The 25,170-nt window shown below is 40.3% G+C and overlaps 1 protein-coding gene across 1 annotated transcript in view; it reads left to right on the top strand.

Annotated features, from left to right (window-relative positions):
* The window catches only part of LOC133498189 (tyrosine-protein kinase CSK), a 48,474-nt gene that overhangs the window by 19,072 nt on the left and 4,232 nt on the right, over positions 1-25,170 (top strand). Inside the window, exons 2-9 of the mRNA XM_061814722.1 lie at positions 6,148-6,228; positions 10,254-10,367; positions 10,441-10,553; positions 14,759-14,978; positions 23,279-23,372; positions 24,068-24,133; positions 24,375-24,474; positions 24,562-24,652. Of these exons, the coding sequence (XP_061670706.1) occupies positions 6,214-6,228; positions 10,254-10,367; positions 10,441-10,553; positions 14,759-14,978; positions 23,279-23,372; positions 24,068-24,133; positions 24,375-24,474; positions 24,562-24,652 (813 nt within the window). The 5' untranslated portion in view covers positions 6,148-6,213. The remainder of the gene's footprint in view (positions 1-6,147; positions 6,229-10,253; positions 10,368-10,440; positions 10,554-14,758; positions 14,979-23,278; positions 23,373-24,067; positions 24,134-24,374; positions 24,475-24,561; positions 24,653-25,170) is intronic.

Below are 25,170 nucleotides of genomic sequence, written 5' to 3'. Positions count from 1 at the left end.
TCGTTTTTTTTTTTCTATAACGTTACAAAAATGTCAATAGTTAAATTTTTTTTCTGTCACCACCAAACATTTTGCTAAGACTAATGGGGTGTGCCTATTACATTACATTATCTAACAAATGGGTAATAATTCTGATCTTTAAACCTCCAATTTCCCAGGCAAGGTGGAAACAGGTGGATGTTTGGAGAAGGCCCACCGAGAACTCTGTCAGGGCTTAAATGAGAGAGTTGTAAATAATGGAGAACGGCGTGATGCAGCTTAGTCATTACGGATGTGGGCCTGCCATCTGGCGCATTAAATACTTTTTAGAAAGGCCTTGCTAGGTTTTTTTTTCCTTTTCTTTTTTTAGATCTGCTGCTTTCATTGCAAAAAAAAAAGATTCAGGTAGAATGTCGTTTCTAATGGCGTCAGACTGTAACCGGTGATTTCAGGGGCTAAAAATCCAAAATAATGCGCAATTATAACATTGTGTAACAAGATTGCTCGCAATGATTCAATGCATTTTATATTTTCTAATTTAGTTGTTTATATTTGTCAACAGACAAAACAACACAGTTGAATGTGATGACTTCAACTAAGTCACTCTTCATTAGTGGAGAATGCAGAGAAACTTTACATTTACATGTTTTACCAGATCAACTTTGCATATTCCTCTTTCGTTACAGTCATGCTGCAACTGTGAAGAATCCCTGGTGGCTATTTCATCTATTAGCGTCTGGAGAGTGAATTCATTAGTGTGGTGGTCAAAAGTCAAGGTCATTGGACTTGTTTTGGCATTTTATTGTCCCGACATGGGATTTATAAGGAATGTTGATGATTAGTGATACACATAATGGTGCCCTTTTGCTGAGTGAAGTGGCGGCTGTTGTTTAATTGAGGATTAGTAAATTAGATTTCCCCCAGGACAATGTGTGACTTTTTCACCATGTGCTTGGGTCAAACTGAAAGTAAATGGGAAACCTGCTTATAAAATTGTTTACTCATTTTCTGTATTGTATGGAGATTCTGTGCTCCTGTGCGTTGACTGTGTGCTCGCTGAAGCGCATCGCATTTGAGGAGGCACAGTATAAATAAAATGTGATTTTCATTGCCCCAGATGCCTGAGGTTTTGTCACCTTAGTTTTAGAAGCTGACAATAACTTTCTTGGTCAGGATTGAGACGTTTACAATTGACGCGAACACACACGCACATAATTGGCTAATAAAACAAAAATTCTTGGCCCTGTGATTCCTTGGTTGCCGGATGCAAGTATACCAAGTCATCTTTCTTTCGGCTTGTCCCATTAGGGGGTCACCACAGCGTGTCATCTCAGATGAACGCTCATATTTGTTTGGCACATTTTTTACACCGGATGCCCTTCCTGATGCAACCCCTTTTGGGGAGTGGAGGCCCCAGTGACAAACGAACTCACGACCCCTGGTTTACCAAACCAATGCTCTAACAGCTGAGCTATGGGGAACTCCTTTTCCTAAACCATGTAAAAGTACATTTTCATCATGTGCGCTCTGTGCTTGATGTGTCTTAATGTGAATGCACCTTAATGTCATTATTTACTAGGGTTGGGCATCATTTGAATTTGAGCGATTCCAGTCTCTATTCCATCTCCAAATTATTCTTCATTCCAATTCTTTCTTTTCGATTCCATGCGGTGCTGGCCATTCTCGATGCCCAACAGTTTACACACTTAAAAATGTGGTAGCTTCAAAACAGAGTTACATTGATGTTTTTAACAGCTGTTTTTGCTTTACTAAAATTGTAATGATCAGAAATAGTGAGCTAAATAGATGACTGACCTCCACCTTGATAAATCATGTGATGTTTACGCTGATCTGTGCATGTCACAATTGTTCTGATTGATTATAGTGACACGTAAACACCAGATCAGAATAGATCGTTACGTGTAAAAAAATTGACCAGAGATCTTAAGTCAGAATCAATAAAAACTCACTGATACTTTACTTTTTGGATATCAACATTTGCAATGATTTTAAGGGGATAGTACAGGAAAATAAAAAACACCAATTTTCTATATATAATATATAGTTTATGAGGGATTTTATAGGTGTTTGATGTTCTCATCTGTTGTTTCCATTATCAGGTTGGTATTGGAATTTGCAGTTAAAAGTGACACCGAACTATTGACATTGGTCAGATAACCCTTTGAATGACGTCAGAGTTTTTAGAACCTGAGGTGGCCTGAAATAGGGGGAAGTCAGTTGCCTCCAAATTATATATGCATGCAAAAGCTGTAGGGGAAATGTTTGCTTTGTGCCCAAAGTCAATTCACCATAAACATAAGCATCATCTACATGGTAGCAAATAAGAGACACTTGTGGCAAGTATCTATCACAAAGGGAGAAAGAGGAGTACATAAAAGGAGAGAGATGGGAACGCCGTACTAATTGAGGATCATAACAAGAGAATGTCTCTCCAGCTATTTCTATTTTACAGTGGCAACGTACAGAGGGGTGTGCTCATGTTAGAGAATGCAGACTCTTATTCCGATGGATGGGTTTGTTTATTGTAGTCCTTTGACATTTTCACCCAACTATATAGAGGAATGAATATACTGTAGGTAATCCCTAACAGAGTATGCTGCACAATCCATGGCTTTATCAGAAGAAGCAAAGGGGAGAACACTGGGTGCATTTAAAGACGGCATACACAATTGGATATTCCAAACTATGCAAGAAAAGCGTAATCGGTGAACAAAACGTCAATAGCTACAATTCCGTTTAAACAATGTGGGCTTTGTAACCAGTATTATAGTCGACAGAAGGCAACCTTGAGAGCAAAATAGCAGGCAAATTAATAAGTGTCCAGTTAGAAAGAGTGATGAAAGTCCTCCGGATTTTTTAATTTTCATGTAAATTGCTCCGGAAAATTAAGGAAAAATTGCCTAAAATTAATGCTGATATTAGTTGACAACATTGGATGAACATGCGTTTGAGTTCGTTGTTTTGCTTTCACAAGCGTAGCCAGGTTGAGGCACTAACACTAATAACAGTAACACCCCTCCCCTCGCATTCACTCAAGACGTCCCTTATTTTGTGTGGTCTTGACATTAATTTACGTGTTTATTTCATAAACGTTAACTAAACAAGGCTGCTTCAAAAAAAACAACCGATATTCACCCAGAAACAGGAAATGCATGTTAACCGTACGGAGCATGTACGAAAGCGCATGTTCAGAACTGCATCACGTAATGCGAGCGCATTTACGTCGAAAGTCATTAACTTCATGAGCCATGTCAAAGGAAATTCAGTTACACCAGGCAGTGGTGCTCTTTGCGTCGATCGCGAAGCAGTGTGACAGCGTTTTAAAAATCCCCTACTGCTCACATTTGTATTTTCAGGAATTTTCACAAAAGTCTACTTTCATCTCTATAGAAAATTTTGATAAACATGATAACACTAGACACCCACAAACCTAGAACTGCAAACTTTTATTAGTACAGTAGTGCTATTCCCCTACATCTTTTGAGAAATGAGCCTGTCGGTTAAAAGTACATGAATATAATGAATTTTAATCAAATGACCTTTTAGTCCCACAGTGGAGAAAAAATGCATTATTTAAGCAGTTATAGTGGATACAGGAAATCAAAAAAATAACGTGCCAGCGAAGACACTTGGCTGCAAATCATCCGTCATGACAAGGTTGATAAATACTTTAAATTATAAATATGAAGCCATGATTGATTTTTACCATTACAAATGTATAATAATCATTGTTGTGAAATTGAACAATATCCAGAAATGTTTTATTTTTTCTACTACATGATATACTATAATAGACTGTCATGGTAATGGTCTTGACATATATTTTTTTAATTAAGGGAAATCCTGCAATTGATCTGGAAGCGTGTTTCTATATATTGGCAGTCCTGCTGTCATAGCCATAAGTGCAATTTTACTGAAAATAAAGTTAGTTTTTTGGGGGGGAGGTTCGGCAGCTTTTGGTTTTTAGCCTTGCGTTCTACATTTTTGTTTTCAGTGCATCACTAACATAAATGTTAGTTTATCAGTGATCAGCCCCCAAAAATTTTTTTTTTGGGGGGAGGGGTAACTTTTTTTAGTGCCTTTGGTGTTTGTTTTTAACAAGTGGTCTTTATCAAATGTCAAACATGCAACAATTTTCTTTCAGACAACGATGGCCTCCTCCTTGGTATTCTTCCAAGCGCCCCGTTCTTCTTTACGTTTGGTAGTTTTATCAATAGATGATGGGATGTGCCAGTGATTTCTTGTCTTCAGCTGACACTAGCGTTCTGTTTTACCACAATGAGCAATGCGCTTCAACCTTGCAGCGATCTTTACATGATGGCCACTCCTTCAAAGAGAAGCAACAGTGCTGAAACTTTCTGAATTTATAGACTGTGGACTGAAAAACATCAAAACGATTGTAAGCTTTTCTAGCTCTATACAAGCCAACAATTCTTAGGTCTCCTTAGAGATATTTTGAGCTACGCATGATACACAGACAGTGCTTTTTGACAAGAGACATTTCTCAATTGGTGAATATCTACTGGCCTTAGCAAGTTTAAGCCACATCCCCTATTTTGTGTCATTGAGACTCCAGGTTGGCTCACACCTGAGTTTGCTCTTGGTTGTCTGTGGTATGATTTTTAAAAGGAAACTCTCTCCAATGTAAAAGCAAGAGCCTCTATGCTCGTCCAACTGCACAGGAGGGCCATTTTACCAAGTGAACAATTTTCCAAGAAAAGATGAGGCATGATCCTCAAGCAGCATTTTGCTTGATGCGTTTGAATGGCTCTTAAGGCATTCCTCAGAGACGAGGCAGATAAGAATAGCCTTCTATGGCCTTACAATGCAACTGAACGAGTGACTTGACAGGGGTTGGCTTGGGCTAAATCACAGCTGTTATTTGCAATTGACTGCAACGAGGCTAGTTCCTGTCTCAACACAGGATGTGGCAGTGAGAGCAATGTCTTCAACATTCTCTCCAGGGAGTGTGTTAACCTAATTGAATATTGAAAACTCTAATTCTTTCTTCTTTTCCTTTCGGCTTGTCCCATTAGATGTCGCCACAGCGTGTCATCTTTTTCCATTCGAGCATCTTCCTCTCTAAGACCCACTGCCCTCATGTCTTCCCTCACAACATCCATCAACCTTCTCTTTGGCCTTCTTCTTGCTCTTTTGCCTGGCAGCTCCATCCTCAGCACACTTCTACCAATATACTTCAGCACACTCCTACCAATATACTTCAGCACACTTCTGCCAATATACTCACACTCGCGCCTCTGGACATGTCCAAACCATGAAGTCTTCTCTCTTGAACCTTGTTTCCCAAACATCCAACTTTGGCTGTCCCTCTAATGATATAAATTCTAATCCAATTCAAGCTGGTCACTCCTAGAGAGGATCTCAACATATTCGTTTCTGCCACCACCAGCTCTGCTTCCTGTTGTCTCTTCAGTGCCACCGTCTCTAATCTATACATCATTGCTGGCCTTACCACTGTTTAATAAAATTTGCCCTTCATCCGAGCAGAAACTCTTCTGTCACATAACACACCAGACACCTTCCGCCAACTGTTCCAACCTGTTTGGACCCATTTCTTCACTTCCTTACCACTCTCACCATTGCTCTGGATTGTTGACCCCAAGTACTTGAAGTCGTCCACCCTTGCTATCTCTTCTCCCTGGGGAAAAAAACAAGAATTGTTGGATATTATTTTTAGATCAATACAAAAGTCCGTTCATCATCTGACTCCAAATTGTGACCTTACCCGACCACCACTCATCCAACAATCCTCACTCTTCCCCTCCACCCCTCTCGTTAACGTACATATATTCTCTATTGAGTCTTAAAAGCTATTCTTTTCAAAGAATATTGTAGTACTTTGGAGGGTATGAATGATCTTGTTAATTTAACCCACTCATCCGCAAAAAGATGGAGAATGTGAATCTGCGACTTCCTCCTCCTCGCTCAATTCACAATTTCCTGGTTAATTTTCCCAAATTTGCCCCAATAGGAAGCAGGTGTCAAGGACAGATGTGTAATGCTAATTTCTAAAGCTTTTTGACCTGTGCCAGCCTAAAGTTCGATAATCATTTTATGGATTCTTAGAATGTCTATCCATGATTTTTTTTATGACACATCTAACGCTTGGCTTTGTTCATGTCACAGCACTGATGATACCAGCTGAACAGTGAGCGCTACCTGCCAGAGGACACCTGCCCACTTCCTCTCATCATGTCTGGGATTCATGTAAGTCAATATAGCAATATACAAGGTTTCCCAAAAATGCCTTCATCAGAAAAATCTCAAATGGCTTCACTGGACCAGTTAGCAATGTCTGACAACATGCCATAATCTGAACTCCCCAATCAAGCAAAGGAATTATTCAAAACCCCCTTCAGAGTTAGGGGGGGGCGGGGAAGAAATCTTGAGAAGGGACTGCATATCTTCCTTAGTAATGACTTTGGACAAGTGGTCCTCCTCAGATATTGTCCCAGTTGGTCAGTGTAGAATCAGTAGAGCAGCAGACAATTGAATTTAATCTGATGGAAATGCAGTGGGCGGTACAGTGGGAGACTGGTTAGCAAATCTGCCACACTGTTTTGAGGACCCAGGTCCAAATCCTGCCTGGCCTGTATGGGGTTTGTATCTTCTCTGCCTGTGTGAGTTTCATCTGGGTTACTCAAATTTCCCCCACATTCCAACATGTATAATTTGAAGTCTCCAAATTGCCCGTCGCTGTGAACGTGCATGCTGAATGGTTGTTTATATGTGCCCCACAATTGATTGGCGACCAGTTCAGGGTGTACCCTGCCTCTCGCCCAAAGTCAGCTGGTATGTGCTCCAGCCCACCCGTGACTCTAGTTGAGGATACGAGATTCGGAATACAAAATGCAGTGATCTTAAAGTGGCCATTCTTGCTTGAAAACCCTCCATATTTTTATGAATTTGTTGAGGAAGAGTGGGCCGAAATATTGCCACAGAAATGTTAAGGATGCATTGCCAGTTAGAAAATACCTGATTTCAGTTGTTGCTGCTCAGGATGGGCCAACCAGTGTTTAGGTTTAGGCGGCCAATACATTTTCACAGTTTTTTTTTGGGGGGGGGGCTTTAAATTTCCATTTAAGAACACCATTTTAAGTTCACTTGGGTCATATTTGTCTATTTATATGTGGTCAGTCATGCCCGCAGATATAAAGTTGCGGGTGTGTGTGCTGTTTTGTAATTGTGAGTGTACCCCTTTAAGAGCGGAAGGGTGCTGTGTTAGGTAAACTAGGAAGTAGAAGTAGGCTGAGCAGCAGCTCCTGTGTGCTTCCGTGTTCAATAAAAAAAATAAGTCGTCAGGCTGTGATTCCCTGCGCTTGATCGGGTTTCATGTCCACTGAGAATGTGCGCAATGGCGCAAGACTACACAAAATAAGTGACGTCTTTCAATATATTTCTACTCGTAACAAATTTTACACGCGTGATTTTTCGTGCTTGGCTGTGTAGATTTGTAAGTGCGGTGGCGCACGGGTGCAAACGCACCTGTCAAATCACAGTGACTGCAATAATGCCACCTATATTAGGAAAATGAACACAATTTAATTTACAATTAAACTCTTAAAGTGATGAAAGAGTTTTAAAAGAATTCATGAACTTCATGTTGTAAAACTTTAGAAAATTAAGAACAAGATAGCCATTTTGGAAATGCAAATTCATTACTCATAATAAACGCGTGTTATAAATTCAAAAATAAATAAAAAGTAAGTCATACATTTTACTGCTAGTCCAATGTTACTAATGTGATGTCGATGACTCAGAGGATTTTTCATATTAGCTCAGTGGTTAGAGCACTGGTTTGGTAAACCAGGGGTTGTGGGTTCGTATCCCACTGGGGCTTCCACTCCCTGAGAAGGGTTGCGTCAGGAAGGGCATCCGGCGTAAAAATTGTGCCAAACATATATGTGCGTTCATCTGAGGTGACACACTGTGGCGACCCCGAAAGGGACAAGCCGAAAGAAAAGAAACTAGTAGACTGCAAATTCCAATTCAAAAATATCACATACCAGTTTACTAAACAACTAACCTATTACTAAAGCTTTCTTTCAGCTTGTCCCGTTAGGGGTCACCACAGCCAGATGGACGTGCATATTTGTTTGGCTCACTTTTTACACCGGATGCCCTTCCTGCCACAACCCCTCTTGGGGTGTGGAGGCCCCAGTGAGAAACTAACTCGCGACCCCTGGTTTACCAAACCAATGCTCTAACCACTGCGCTATGGGGCCCCCATAGCCCTACACCAGTGTATTACTAAACTAGGGGGGAAAAAAACATCATTTTAAAACTTCTTAACCCTAACCCTACAGATTATTGTAACATAACTGTAAATTAAAAATGAAATAAATACATAGCTAAAATAGAAAACAAAAATTTCAAACTCATAAATGATCATTTCCGATTTTAACTATTAGTAGAACATAATATAAAATGGTATTTAAAATTTTTCCTCAATAAAAATTCTTGCTCTGACAAACTTAATCTGAAGAATAGTTAAATGCACTGGCCTGTCAAGGAATAAACCCGAACGGTCTATAGCCGCAATGTTTTGAAAATGCTGAAAGTTTACTTCAACATAATCGGCGTTAGTGGCAACAAACTAGCGATACATTGTAACAAACATTCCTGTCAGCAATCATGATATATTGTTATAATCTAGTATAATTCACGGCAGTATCTATTGTCAATCCTATGATGAAAGATAGCAGTCGAACTCTAGGTTCCTAAAGTATGTAGAGGGGAAAAGTTCAACTTCAAAATAACGCGTACCAAGGGGAAAATGACCGTTCGCATTTAGATATATGGACAGACTAGTCTAACCTTAGAAATTAGATCAAGTCAAAGTAAATCATAATCTCATACTTATTATAGTTAGATACTGAAACATTACCTGTGTTCTATCCCAGAAATGTTTTCAGTGTAACTGAATTCCCTTTGACATGGCTCATGATGACTTTCGAAGTAAATGACCTCGCAGTACATGAAGAAACTCGGAACATGTGCTTTTGGCATAACTTCCGAACATGTTCAGTACGGTTAACTTGCATTTCCTGTTTCCGGATGAATACTAATTGTTTAGGATCAGGCTAGTTTTGTTACCAACGTTTATGAAATAAACATGGAAATTAATGTCAAGCCTACACAAAATAAGCAACGGTTTTCAGTATCTATGTATTTCTTCTCGTAACAAATTTTACGCACATGATTTTTCATGCTCGACTGTGCAGATTTGCGAGTGCGATGGCGCGCATCAAATAAGAGTGACTATCATATTGGAATGAGAGCAAAGTGATGGTGGGCTGACATAATATCCTACGGCACAAAGGGCCGATTAATGTGCTCCACACGATTATTTTGCACAGCCCGTGAGGACTTCATAATTTTGGGTGAGCAGCAAAAATGTACTATATTTAATTAGTTTTATTTTAATGGGATTGAAATTAAACTGTCAAGCATTTCAGCAAAGCATTATCTTTAAACAAAACATAACCGTATGCAAATTGATAGTTTTTGTTCAGATATAGTCATATTTAAAAAAAAAATAATAATAAATAAATAAATCACATTCTGTCAGGGTATACAAACACATGAGCACAACTGTGCACGTATGCAGTTGTACGTACCCCTGTCTTTGCAGAGAAAATGTAGTCTAGACCTTTTTCATAACCACTCGCTAGTGGTGACATATCAAAATGAAATTGTGGACCTTTCTTATAACTTTCAGGTGGTGGTGGCACATTGGTATGACAGTGTCCAGCTTTTTCATAATCTTTAGATGGCAGCATACCGTGCATTTTTCAGTTCACCCTGTACCAATATATAATGCACACGATTGACTTTTGACTTTTTTTTTTTTGGTGCTGGCGAGGGGTTATCCCCATGATACACAAAAATTACGCAGTTAGCTGGGTTAGGCTCCCGCATGAAAAATCAAAACCAAATAGATGTCAATGAAGGGAAATGGGTTTTTTTAAAACGCATTTTAATAAATATCAAAATTGAATTCATTTCACTTCAATATTCAAGTGTTTGTTTTAATAGCTATTTTATTTCATGCTTGTACTTGAGCGGCTCCTTTGATATTCTGGCAGAATGTTGCGGGTTTTTTTCATGTGCATAGATGAGCCATCTTCAATGTTTTTGTGCTGAACTAATGGCCAGTAGGTTTTAGCCACATGAAGCCACAAAACAGGTTTTTATGTTGGTATGGTGGCCATCTTCATTTGATGTTGCAGGCGCCATGGTCGACGGGCACAGAGTGTGTAGCCAAGTACAACTTCCAGACGGCCAACGAACAGGACCTGCCCTTCTGCAAAGGAGACGTGCTGACCATCATCGGCGTCACCAGGGTAACCAGGCACCCGCTAACTCTGAAGATAGTGGTTTGTTACAGTTGGCTTAAAAACAATTTTCTGTTTTTAGGATCCTAACTGGTACAAAGCGAGGAACATTGTGGGCAGAGAGGGAACCATTCCAGCAAACTATGTCCAGAAGAGGGAAGGAGTCAAGTCAGGAGGGAAACTGAGTCTCATGCCGTAAGTGCCCAAGCTATAATGTTGCTCTAAAGGTGAAAATACCAAGTTCGTTACAGACGCTGATGCGGTCCTTAAACTTGAACAAGTCATCTTTTTGCCCAGCCATCAAGTGTGAAATTTCACAACTAACGCACATCCCAGTGAACTTGGAGATGTGTTCTCCCCATGTGCCACATGTCCTGTATATAGCTGCCAAACCCTATTGACAAGTACACCTTGCTGGTGAAGTGATTCTAAACAGTCATTTCCAGGTAGATGTAAAGTGTTTTGTAATTTTCTATGTATTTTGACTGAAGAATTTCAGGGACTTATTAAGACACTTGAGAATTGTTGTGAATTTGAAATGGTTGGGTGGGTTCACATGGAACACTTTTCTCTGGCACGATTGCTCTCCTAAATAAGCCAGTTTCCATCTGTTTATTAAGATGGGAAGCAAGAAGTATTTCTAGAAGGGGGAGCATGACATCGGAGATGTAAGGTAATGAGAGATAATCCCCCCCACACACACACACAATTTTGACTCCACATCAGACAGTCTCATTTGTCGATCCATAAAACGATGGTCACGCTCACACGCTATGCTGCAAACAGACCTCCACTTCTGTGACCCTTGTTGCACCCCTCATGAGCGTCACATCAGCATTGAACTTTTGGGTCACTGGGTCATCCAGCTCTCCTGACATGGTGTTACATAATGAAATTTACGGATGACGCACACAACAAAAGTTCTGTTGCTCCAATTCAGTCCAACTGTTTACTTAGTCCCAAAGGTGAATACTCTTGATTTTTCTCCATAGGTGATACAAGCAAACAAATGCCTCAAAGCGCAAACTAAACTTGGAAATTCAAACCATCATGTGCATTGTTTAAAATGTTTTTTAGTAATTTCCTGAGTCAGTGATGACATTGATGACGGAAGAAAAAAACTGTGATAACATCCATCCATCCATCCATCCATCATTTCCACTGCACTTGTCCTCATTAGGATGGTGGTTGAGCTGTAGCCTATCCCAATTGATCTTCAGGTCAAGTAAAGTGGATGGAGTACATAAAGAACAGGTCACCAGCCAGCCACACTGGACATATACAGCCCCTTCCAAAAGTATTGGAACAGCAAAATCAACTCCTTTATTTTTTTGTTGTATGTAGACGACTTTTGGGTTTCAAATCGAAAGATAAATGAGACAAAGGTTCATAATTCTAACTTGTATTTTGTGGTGTTTACCGCTATATTTGTTAGGACACAGCTTAGTTTGAACCCACTCATTTTTCACGTAAGCAAAATATTGGAACGTGACTGGCTTATTCTAGATGCTCAGGGGTTGCATTTTTGACATGACAAAACATTGGTAAAGAAAAATAAAATAAACCTCAAAAAACAAATCCATCTGTGTAGAATGACCCCCTCACACGAGGATTATTTCTAGTTAAGGGTCTGCCGTTCACCGGAGAGACAGCCTGCGCTGATCTCATCAACTAACACCATTAAGCTGCTTTGCCACAAAGCTCTGCTGTCTGCATGTGAAGGCCAACATCAAGGAGGGATGGCTGCAGATGGCCACAGGAAAACTGGCTAAATCAATTAGCACCGTTCATTGAATTCAACACTAGTTCACCAGTCGAGACTCAAAAACAGACTCTCTTACGGCTGATGCTGGTTTTAGCCCTGGGGGAGTGACTAATCGATGACAAATGCTACTCCAAATGTACTGTACTGCTACAGTGCAGAGAGATGCAGTCCTGAAAGAGTCATCAAGGTTTATTGTAACATACAAGTACAGAATGCCCTGCTGTATACGTAAACTAGACTTAATTAAAAATACTCATCTTGCAAAGAAAGGATTGCTGAAGACGGATGACTTCATAACATTTTTTTAACAACTGTCATACAAGTTTAGCAACCTAACTGCTATAAGCCCATCCATCAATTTTTGATTACCCCTTATCCTTTAAGCGTAGTGGAGGAACTGGAGCATAACCCAGCTGACTTTGGGTGAGAGGTAGGGGAGATCTGGTTGCTGTGGATTCAGGTTTCACAGGAGCTTGAAGAGCATTCCTTTTTCGTGCAACCTATGGAAATTCATCAACAAAAATTTTTAAATGTTTGTGTATATATGGATTTCTGGAGGGCCTGCTCACCTATGAAGGGTAAGATTTGAAACCAGGGAAATCTGACTGAGCTGTTCATTTTCCAAAATATGTCTGAGCATGCCCTTCTAAACTTAGCCGACAGTTCCAGTAATTTAAAATATCTGGCTCCCACACCACGTTTATCCAACCAAGAATACTCTGTCCGAAACTATCAAGTCAAAGCCAAAACAAATCGTACCTGCAGTCAATGTTCCCTCAAAGCTGTGCGCATTTCCACACTGCTGATGTGCTCTCTGCGCACAGACATTCTGCGTTGTGCACACAAAAAGTTACAACCTGAATTGAAAGTATGGCATACAGCTTTTCAGTTTGTGGCATTTTGGAATGTGATTCAATAACTGAGAGATGACTGGTTGCTATATCCAGTGGCACAATTCACATGCACACTCTAAAAGAGGAAAAAGAGTCACCAATGGGTTCTTTTAGACGCTTTTAAGTGAACACTTCGGCAGCACACCGAACTCTAACAATGAGCTGTTTCTCGGACACAAACTCTCCCACCTAATTTCCTGTACGTCAACCCATCCGCTCTTAAAGGGGTATACTCATAATTACAGATGTTACAATATTTATGCATCCCATGAATGACTGCATCCTTATTCGCCGCCAACCACCGGTGCTTTAGTTAGCAAGGTGGCCTGGGCAACCTAGAGCGAAGACGAGCTAAACATGGTGCTTATGTTAACTCTCGATAATAATGGTGAAAGTAAAAAGTATTTTAAGATGCAATGACTGTTGGAGTATGTGAATAATAGAAGAAAAAGCGATAAAGATGTACGAGATTTTTTTTCTTTTTGAGCAAGAAAGGCCTGATCTGAAAAATGTTATGAAGCCAAAGAAGAAAGTGGATAAGATGTGTAAAGTTAAGATTCCACCTTAGCACAGCCTCATCGAGGATGAAAGCACAGACAGTACAGTGCACATAAAGCTAATTCTGTATTTTAAATTTACGTAACAACATAAAACTGTTTGTGAGCATCATTTAGCTCTCAGCCTGCATTTCAAATGGTATTGTGCAATCAATAATTCAGTTTTACACCAAGAAAAACAGATGGTGATATCATTGTGAATTAAAAATAAATAAATAAAATGGAGTTGGAAGCGTCCTTTCAAATTTATAGTTCATAGTTTATAGTTGGCTTGGTTTGGTTAGCAATGTATTTTTTTTATGTAGTTAAAGAATATTTGTTGACATTTTCAATGAAAGTTTGCGGAAACAATTGTTCTTAAAAGTGTTCTGATGGAAATCTAAATGCTGTAATCTGAATCTTTTAAAGAGTCGTGTAACTTAAATGAATGACACTGAAATGACCACAGTGCACACATCAGATATTGTTCACAGCGGTCAAAGGGAGTGCTCACGGCCTTAGTGTATTTGTTCAGACAAAAAAAATTAGAGGCAAGTTTTCCTGCAGCATTAGCAGAGATCAGCATTGATCACTGCCACATGCTTGAAGGAAGTTGACGGAGGGGGGGCGGCAGTCTTTGTTTTGCAATTTTTCCGATAGGGGTGACAGCGCCCAGATAAAGAACCCACAGTACAGTTTGTACCTTAAGTTTTTGGGTCACAGTCGGTATGATTTTGGTGCATGTATTGCGTATAATGAAGCTTTTTTTTTCTCCCAAAACCTTTTGCTTTTCATCAAGAACTACACTTTGCAATGAACAAATTATAGTATCACTCGTGTGCTTAATAATATAACAATTTTTAAACACTTTTGAGGAGTAAAATAATGTAACCATTTTTTAAGAATTTTGAGTGATAAACTACCTGTTATTGCTCGACTACTTGTATACATGTGACAATCCAGTCAAATTAATGTGTAACAAATTTCACTAATTGACAAAAGATGATAAAGTACCATCTGCAGCAGTGAAAATGCAATTCATATTTTTACATGTTACAGATGTATATCTTGCAGCTGTGTGTTATATTCATTCATTCATCTTCCATTCCGCTTATCTATCCTCACTAGGATCCCCGGCGTGCCCGTGTATGAATAAATAAATATAAATAAAAGTGTGCTAGAGACTCTTCTCTGTTCTCCTTTCAGATGGTTCCATGGGAAGATCACCCGTGAGCAAGCTGAGCGACTCCTCTACCCTCCCGAGACGGGGCTGTTTCTTGTGCGCGAGAGCACCAACTACCCAGGCGACTACACGCTGTGCGTCAGCTGTGATGGCAAGGTTGAGCACTACCGCATCATTTACCACAATGGCAAGCTCACCATCGACGAGGAGGAGTACTTCGACAACCTCATGCAGCTGGTGGAGGTGAGTGTGGAGTTGAAAGTTGTGACAAAAAAAAATACTTAAATATACCGACAGTAGATGTTGCTTTCTATACAGCAGGGTGGAAGATATCAATATCGAATGACCAAATCTTGTGAAATTCATTTACACACTTTTTTCTTTTTTTAAATAATGCCACGAGGAAGGTGGTGATCTTTTGCTCCTTGACTCACCTGTACCTGAGCAGCTTCTTCTTCTTTTCCTTTCGGCTTGTCCCATTAGGGGTCGTCACAGCTTGTCTGCTTTTTTCATCTAAGCCTATTTCGTGCATCTTCTTCTCTAACACCCACTGTCCTCATGTCCTCCCTCACAACATCCATCAACCTTTTTTTTGGTCTTCCTCTCGCTCTTTTGCCTGGCAGCTCCATCCTCACCACCCTTCTACCAATATAGTCACTCTCTTACCTCTGAACATGTCCAAACCATCGAAGTCTGCTCTCTCTAACCTTGTCTCCAAAATATCCAACTTTGGCTGTCCCTCTAATGAGGTAATTTCTAATCCTATCCAATCCATTCACTCCAAGCGAGCATCTCAGCATCTTCATTTCTGCTACCTCCAGTTCTGCTTCCTGTTGTTTCTTCAGTGCCACCGTCTCTAATCCGTACATCATGGCCGGCCTCACCACTGTTTTATAAACTTTGCCCTTCATCCTAGCGGAGACTCTTCTGTCGCATAGAACACCAGACACCTTCCGCCAACTGTTCCACCCCGCTTAGACCTGTTTCTTCACTTCTTTACCAGACTCTCCATTGCTCTGTATTGTTGACCCCAAGTATTTCAAGTCATCCACCCTCACTATCTCTTCTCCCTAGAGCTTCACTCCTCCTCCTCCGCCCCTCACATTCATACACATATATTCTGTTTTACTTCGGCTAATCTTCATTCCTCTCCTTTCCAGTGCATGTCTCCATCGTTCTAATTGTTCCTCCGCTTGCTCCCTGCTTTCACTGCAGATCACAATAACTTCTGCGAACATCATGGACCAAGGGGATTCCAGTCTAACCTGATCTGTCAGCCTATCCATTACTACTGCAAACACGAAAGGGCTCAGCGCGATCCCTGATGCAGTCCCACCTCCACCTTAAATTCTTCTAACACACCAACAGCACACCTCGCCGCTGTTCTGCTGCCCTCATAGACGTCCTGTACTATTCCAACATATTTCTCTGCCACACCAGACTTGTGCATGCAGTACCATAGTTCCTCTCTTGGTACTCTCTCATAGGCTTTCTCTGGGTCTACAAAGACACAATGTAGCTCCTTCTGTCCTTCTCTGTACTTTTCCACGAGCATCCTCAAGGCAAATAATGCATCTGTGGTACTCTTTCTAGGCATGAAACCATACTGTTGCTCGCAGATACTTAATTCTGTCCTGAGTCTACCCTCCACTACTCTTTCCAATAACTTCATTGTGTGGCTTCTTCTTCTTTATTCCTCTAAAGTTTACACAGCTCTGAACATCGCCTTTGTTCTTAAAAATGGGGACTAGCAAACATTTCCTCCAATCTTCTGGCATTTTCTGTCCCGCTTGTATTCTATTGAATAAGTTGGTCAAAATCTCCACAGCCACCTCTCCAAATTGCTTACATACCTCCACTGGTATGTCATCAGGACCACCTGTCTTTCCATTCTTCGTTCTGTTCAGTGCCTTTCTAACTTCCCCCTCACTAATCATTGCCACTTCCTGGTCATTCACGCTTGCCTCTTCTTCTCTACCTTCTCTCCCATTTTCTTCATTCATTAACTTCTCAAAGTACTCTTCCTTTCTCTTTTTCTTTCTGTACCTGAACAGCAATATGAAAAAACATGGAACTAGATGGTTAATTTTTTATAGGGCCCACCTCCGTTGGTTTATTTTCTTAAGTGATGTAGCAGCGGTTATGTCCTCATTCGTTTTCTGAATCCGGTCCGTGTTATGGCTCTCTAGCATTGTTTGTATTTTCCTCCATCAACAAACTAATTTGCTTGCTGTTTTTCACTTCAAAGTTGGCTAATTGCCGCCACAACAGTTCCAGCCAGACCAAAGTGACAAGTGTACTACTATTCAACCCAATCACTTGTTTTGCAATTTCATGTGATAGCTTTGTGATTAGCATGGTGTTTCCATCTGTTCATTGTCTTATCCGCCCCCTGTCCTTCATTATAGTGATACTTATCTAAAATTGTAGTTTATCCCCCGTATTCACCCAGGCGATGATTAGTGACAATAGACACAAGGCGCGTGTTCTCCTTTGCGCTTCGGCATCTTATTTAACAGCATTAGCTGTATTTCGTATGTAGATATTTGGGCGCAAAATAACATGCAACAAGCATTTCCATTAGCTGAAAAGTGGAAGGCAGCAAGGATGGGAAGCCTCCATTTTGGGCTAGGAGCCGCTAGCCTGATCATGGAAAAGCCAAGCGATTCCCATAATTCAGTGACATTCAAGTTTGAATTACTTGTCTTATTTGTCAGTGAGAGTTGGTCAACGTGTGTGTAGGTTATCTGTAATAAAGTGAGTCCATTCAACTAGATATTACACTCCATTTCACAGGGTATTGCCTGGTAGTAGTAAATGACTAATTAGTTTGAGGTGTACAGTCTTGTGTGTGCCAGCGATTTAGTGTTCATTGTCTTCCTTCTTATTTCAGTATTTTTATTTGGTGAACGAGTCTTTTGGAGCGAAACCAAAAATGAACTTCTGGGCAGTTTTCGGCAACAATGTTTTAGTTTCATTGGCCGATCACGTCTCTGTTATGGTGGCATTAATCTAGAACTTTGAAATGGTTGAAAGGCAGAAATAACAATGTATAGGTTGCTTATAACAGGAATTCTCCCATTGGAACAATGGGAATTTTTGATTGATGTCCTCCCTTCGTTACATTTGTTTCCATGGGCGTGCTGTCTAAACTCGCAAGCAACATAGACAAATGGCATAAATATGCCGGTTGTACAAATAGTGTGAAAGGGGCTTACATCAAGAATTCTGCCATTAGAGGATAACTATATGATATGATGGTAACTATGCTCATTTTCGATTGACATGCCCATTTTCTGATTGGTTCCATCACTGTGTCATCTCATCAGAACTCCAACATGCAAACAAGGCAGAGTTATGACTGTTTTACATGCGGTGTTAATAGAGATTTAAAACACACATTCTATGCCTAATGATCCCATTAAAAGACAATTCTCAATTTTAATTGACACATCACGCTGATCTTGCCTACTCTATTTAGGTAGGTAAATGGTTCAATACAAATATCATATTAGAAATACCTCACCAATTATTCTCTAGTTTGTTGTGAGTGACTGGCACGAATACGTCTTATTACTTATGTTAAAAATGTACAATTGAACAGGAAATAAAATTGTACTTGGACACATTAGCCACATTGCAAAACTTTGTGTGCACACAAGACAAAAAGACACGCACCCACCGGCCGTTCCCAGTGGGGTTTTCCTTTCTCGCTTCCTTCAAAAACCCCATCTGATCTGTTATCTGCAAGGATTGCGAGGGGATAGACTTTCATCCCATCAGATAACCAGAAGTGCAAGAGCTTTTAATTGGACTGACAATGCAAATGTACAGTACTACTTCCAAGATAGAGTCCAAACTGTAACCCTCATAGAACCTTTATTTACTGTAGTGGCAATGTTTTACGTGACATGCTAAACACAAGTCTAATTGGCTTTATGTGTAACATCACATGACCAAACCCAGAATACAGGTTAGCTTACTTCCTGGGGCTAATGACATGATGGTTTGAACCCAAACTGTTTAGAATATTGTTTTCTTTATCTCTGGCGTGTTTGGACAAATGTTAAACGTATATCATTTATTTATGCAAATATTTTATATAAACAAGAACGAAGCCTCAACATCTGATAATGTCATCTTTGGTAGGTGTTGAAGACATCTAATGTAAACCATAAGACGTAGACAGCGTCAGCAACTGGCATGTGCGAATTGTGCGGATAATGCGCAGGGGTGTGAGGTTTTCATATGTGTGATATGACTGTCTGCATCCCTCCAGGTTTTCGATGCCGCGTAATGTTTTCGTATTGTGCTGTGCACTGGTTCATTGTGTGCACCTTGAAATGTGGTATGTTTGGGCCGGATGATGAACAGGATGTAAAAATGTACCAAAATAACATCAGCGATATGCTCACTACGGCCACACAAAAATTCTTGGATGCCGCAGTGGACTTAATCTTTTTTTTTTTTTTCTTTAAATTTAATGCACTTCTGTACTTGGCTCGTACTTGAATCCTTTGATAATTGCTGGAATTGTCTAGTGACACTCACCTTACATGCGGACATTGTACATTTGACACTATTCTGTGTTTGTAATTTAATATTTTTGAGAAAATCTTAGTCTAACCAAATTTTCAAGTTTAAGGTTTGGAAATTTTCACCTTAGCTGTTCCCATCTCACTATCTTCTTCTCCATCTTTTTTCTTATGTGTGTTTTGTTAACCTTTGTCTTTTCGATGCTGCCTTCCCGTCTCAGAAATCTATGTATAGCCTCTCCCGGTCTGCATTCCCCACCGTGTCTTCCCTCCTCGCTAGTGGAGGATTCCTCACATTCTTATTGTGTGTATTTTCCGGCTCGGCCAGCCCCGCTCCCATCGACACCTTCTGCCTGTAGCTGCAGGCCTCAGTCCATAAACTCATAAAAGAATAAGACATTGCAATATCATACATGCCGTTCAGTGAGGATACGGTGATCGAAGTCTTTTTATAAAGATATTTCATCTTCATGCATCAGTATGCGTTACATAATGCATTGTTCACAGCTCTCGCCCACGTGGGAATTTGCTTTGCAACAATGACACCTCCTGGTGGTTGTACTTACCACTGCACCCTCTTAGCCGATTGGCCTTGCTGCAGTTTTGGAATGTATTATGAGCACCCATGTTCTAGCAAGCCTTGTCGACTGCTGCTCACCAAAATAAGTATTTCTGTCTTCCACAGGCTTCTCTTTGTCATTGTCATTATTGGTGTCATGTCGTCCATTCACACAGACGCTCTGCAGTGGCGGTTTGACCATGATGTCATCACCGTCCAATAGAAAAGCATGTAGATCACCACCAAATTTTTACATGCACTCTTACTATTGGATGCAGACAATGTATACTGATACAGTATACATGATAATACATGATAGTGTTTTAATCAAAAGGTATCTTTCAAGACACTGTAAAATAGAACAACATAGTGAACCAGTTTGTTGGCGGGGATACATTCCACACCCACATGCCATAGGTCAAAAATCTGTAATATGGAGAGCGCATATCAAAAATGTACACTTTTAACACACGTTCTATATATTTAAACCAAAGCGCATTTAAAATTGTGCTTTAATAACGTTCCTTTATATCTGTTCCCAAGGCAATATGGCTGTTTGTCACAGAGATTTAATGTTTGCTGTAAAACAAAAACAAACGCGCCAGTGTAGTTAAACATGTTTTATTAAAAAAATAAACAGCACAAATATTGAGCCGCCAGTAGCGAGGGAACACTGGATCGAGAAACACATTTTAATGTGAGTGTTTCTATGTCTTTTAATGGAAAGGTCTCTGACATTCTTTGACCAAAATAAATAGTCTCACACCTCTACAAAAATGGTGCGACTGGTTAGAGCCGTATCCTCACAGTTTTGAGGAGTGGGCTTCAAATGCCGACCCCGATTGGATGGAACTTGCATGTTCTCCTCGTGCCTGTGTCCGTTTTCCTCCCACATCCCAAAAACATGCATTAGTTGATGGTTTTTAAATATTAAATGTGGAATATCGTCTAAAGAAAATGAATCAACTGCCCATTGAAGCTTCTAAGGAAAAGAACATCCTGACAACAGTCAACCATTCCTTAATGTTGTGGGGCTTGATTTACTGCATCTAATAGTGAAAGTCTTGAATCTATCACAGAAGCACAGATATCATGAAGAAGGAAAATTATTGAGATGAATTGTCTTATGCGGTGTTTATTTTAAAAAATAAAAAAAAAAAAAACTAGGATGAGGCCAAGATCATCGGTCCTCCAGCAAGACAAAAACCCAAAGCACACATCCAAAAGAATACAGGAGTTCTTGAAAGGGAAAACATTTACCGTTTTAAAATAGCCCCTGATCTAACTGATCTAATTGAAAAGTGCTGGGAGGGCTGCAATCTCTAATTGGGTACAATAACCGTGCAAATATTCAAGAGCTTCAACAAATTACAAAGGAAAAAATGGAAGAAAATAGCCTGAATACCACTGAAGAAGTGGAAAAAGCTTAATTAACGGATACAAAAAATGTTTGGAGGATGTCATCGCTGACAAAGGGTGTGCAACCAAATATTGAGGGGTTCTAGTATTGCTGCGGATGCTGAATTCATTTTTTTCCTTTGAAATTACAATGTGTTAAAAAAATGTATATTTTCTTTGAATTACTTTGTAAAGATCCTAATTACATAGAAAGGGACAAGCCGAAAGAAAGAAACAAAGGTACGTTTCAATTTCTGAAGATATTTTACAGGTTTGAAAAAATTAAAGTATGCCAGTAATGGTGAGCAGGACTGTACATACAGGTGGAGAACCACTGTGCATTTTGCATTAACTATGGAAATAATTCTCACACATTTTGAGGAATGAGTTTTGGTCCCTTCTGGAAAAGATTTTTTTTTTCCTCTCAATGACCGTAAAAGGAGGCGATGGCTCCCTGAACACTAAACAATAGAAGATGACAGGACTGACTTTCCTAGTGTTTCCTTGTAACACAAAAAGCAGCAAATAAAAGGTTAGATGCGCAAAGAAAGTGCGATGAAAGTTGAAGCTGTCATGTTCCCGCTGTAATGATACAGCTATGCGGTTCTCTTTTCAATGAGGAAGGCCTCAGCGACATCAAACCTACTTCACGGGTCTTTTTTTTTTTTTTTTTTTTTTTCCAGGTTTACCCACTTTTAACAGCTGATTAACTGCCTTTTTTGCAAAATGTTGCTTTTTTTCTTTTTTGCACAAATCAAAACAAAGCAGTCTTCACATTTTACACCAAACACAACAAAGGAAGAATATTTCTGTGTGCTTACACAGAGGAAGATAAAGGACAATAGCCACTTTGACACAGAGATCCCCAAAAAGTGGCGCATCAGAGCCTGCAGCTTTAGTGTCATTGTGTCCTCTTTTGTTTTTTGCAAAAAAAAAAAAAAAAACAAGCAAAGCAGTAATATTGCCACTCCTGTCTCAATAGCCCTGAGTAAAGGCCTCCTGATACTCCCCCCTCGCGCGGCTGACAACGCCCATATTGCATCATATGACCGACCCCGCGTAGCTTCTTTGTGTCCCTTGACGCGCATATTGTTGCTCCGCGTTGAATGCCAAATAAATCATCTCCCGTGATTGGTCCATTTTGGTCACGTGCTGTGATGATGTACTCAGCGTTCTTCCCAGTTCTACATACAACCAACTCTGTCTTGATTGAGTTTACATCTTAATTAAACGTATTATCTTGTCATCTAGGTCCATTGGTCCTAGCAGATACAGAAAATATAAGTCACAAAAAGTTTTTTAAAAAAATGCTCCCGGAAATGGCTAAAAAATGCAGAGGAAACTCCACCCTGTGGTGTCCATGCCAATACCAGCCTTTTTGACCTCCCCGGCTTGGAGGAGTACTGGACTACATTTTTGAAACTGTGCATGTGGGTTGTACTCTAGTAAAAAGGCAAACTGCATGTGAGATAGCTGCGGCAATGTCAGCACGGTCACCGCCCACGCCAGTAAAAATCTAAATTTACACACAGGTTCCCTCTCACCTGTTATAGTTTTGATCCCACTTGCAAAGGAGGAAAATTACCAGGCTGTCTTGCTTATTATACATGTAGATTGTGTTCAAGAGGCCGGGAGAGTATAGTTTGGATGTTGAACTTCAGACTCCATTCCTGGTAGTATAATATACACAAGCGGCATTCTGCCTGTTACGGCTGTGGTACAACCCCAAACTAGGTGTGAAATACTTCTCGGTATTGCACAATACCTTACCCAAAGTCTGCCTCGTCTACAGAGCTCCATCCTCAAGAATGGGGAAAATCTCGAGTTAAATTTACTTAATGGGGAGCAACATTGGTTTCAACACAACATGCCACCCAAACATTGCTCATTTTGATATCACCTCGTAAAGTAAAATATTGACCGGTATGACACGGTCCCCTCTCTTCAGTCTGTGCCGTTTATACAGCCCAGGAAACCATCAAATTTCCTTGACTAGCCAATGTTTTGTGTCTTTACAAATTATTCATTCAGTTCTCATGTGTTCTTGGCAGCACTATACCAAAGATGCCGATGGCCTTTGCACCAGCCTCATCAAGCCCAAGTTGATGGAAGGCACTGTGGCGGCACAGGACGAGTTCTCCAGGAGTAAGGGCATTTAACCTAACTGTTGTGTGTGTACTGACATGGCTGTAATTGCATTAAATGCCGGAAGCCTTTGTATTCGTCTAACTATAGTAAGGTCAGTCCTCCATTCATTCAAGCTTGTAAACCCTGTCAAGAGAACAGTAAACCCCTGACACTTGCATTTCCACGGTACCGTGTGTCGGTGAGATGGCGATAGCTCTGTCTGCTACATAAATAGAGTGACTTTATGGCAACGCCACGTAGTGTAACTGGACTGTACCACCGGTATAGTTTGCATCTAAATCAGTAAAGGTTGGTGAAGCCACACTTCTAGAAAGAAGCCACAGTTCTAAACAGATGTACTGAATGAACTGTTCTTTCAAGCCTGTGACAGTTTCTGAACCAAAAGTTATGGATTCAAGCCAGGTTCAGAGTTTGAAACGCTTTGTAGAAAAATCACTATATTCTGGAAAACTTTTGAATTGCAGAACAAACCATACGCTGCTGATCGCTTGACAGCAGGCTTATATGTAGTATAAAAAGTATATAGGTTGTAATTTTGCAGTACAGGATTGTTTACATTACTATTGTCAGGGCAATGCAAAAAGTCACTGATAGTGTTTACTTTCTTAATTGTATTTTTTTTTTTTACTTTTTTCTTACTATTGCATGCTTAAGTTAAATTACAATCAGACTTGTGTCTGGTGTTCCTGCAGGCGGCTGGGCCCTAAACAGGAAGGAGCTCAAACTCCTGCAGACCATCGGTAAAGGAGAGTTTGGAGGTGAGTCCGCACATCAGAGACAGTTTAACATTTGAACGGGGTCATGATGTCAAGCCCAGGTTAGTTTCACACAAGGGTTTCAAACTAGGCTTCGCATTTCAAGTAGAATTAGGGTTACAAAAACCTGTTTTACGACAGTTCTGGATTTCATATTTAGGTTTTAAAGCTGGGTTAGGGTTTCAAACAAATGTTGGTGTGATCATGGTCACCTTTGTCCTCAAATCTCCCTCTGTCTTGTCAGATGTGATGGTGGGTGACTACAGAGGGACCAAAGTGGCAGTCAAGTGTATCAAAAACGACGCTACGGCACAGGCTTTCATCGCAGAAGCCTCAGTCATGACGTGAGCCAGACCTGGCAGAAATTCTCAAATAGGTACAGTATAGCCTGGTTCTTAAAAGAGAAACCACTTTTTTTTATGTTTCCATAGGCAATTGAGACACAACAACTTGGTGCAGTTGCTGGGAGTCATTGTGGAGGAGAGGGGTAGTCTCTACATCGTCACAGAGTACATGGCCAAGGTCAGTGAAACACATTACACACAGAGATTCAGCTGGAATTGTACTTGGACACCCCAATACTGGCATTTTCGTGCGGCTGTGCGTCAATGGGACGGTGGAAGCTGTGTCAGCATTGCTGGCATGCTTTTCTTTGGTACCACAATGTAAGGGTTCTAAAACTGGTAAAGCCACAATTCCTCCTAAGCCTTACAAGTCGGTTCAGTTCAGGATAGATTTTTGTGAAATGTCCTAAAATATCCAAAATGAACTGAACCCACTTTTCAGTGATTTTTATGGGGTACCAAGATTGAACTTTTTCCACCGAGCTGTACACTTTAGTTTGGTATGTAATTAAACCAATCCAGAAAGGGTCTCAAAATAAAAGCTACTTGTCCACCACGGCAGTTCTGCTCAAATGTACATTCTCGCCTCGGATAGGGATTTTCAAATTAAGTTTGAAGCCTGGATTAGGCCGTCAAATTATGTTTTCATTTGAGGTCCAGGTTTTAAGTCAGGGTTTCAAGCCTGGGACCAAACTT

This window comes from Syngnathoides biaculeatus, chromosome 3, assembly GCF_019802595.1.
Source record: "Syngnathoides biaculeatus isolate LvHL_M chromosome 3, ASM1980259v1, whole genome shotgun sequence".
NCBI classification, from domain to species: Eukaryota; Metazoa; Chordata; class Actinopteri; order Syngnathiformes; family Syngnathidae; genus Syngnathoides; species Syngnathoides biaculeatus.
This window is presented reverse-complemented; position numbering and strand designations above follow the sequence as displayed.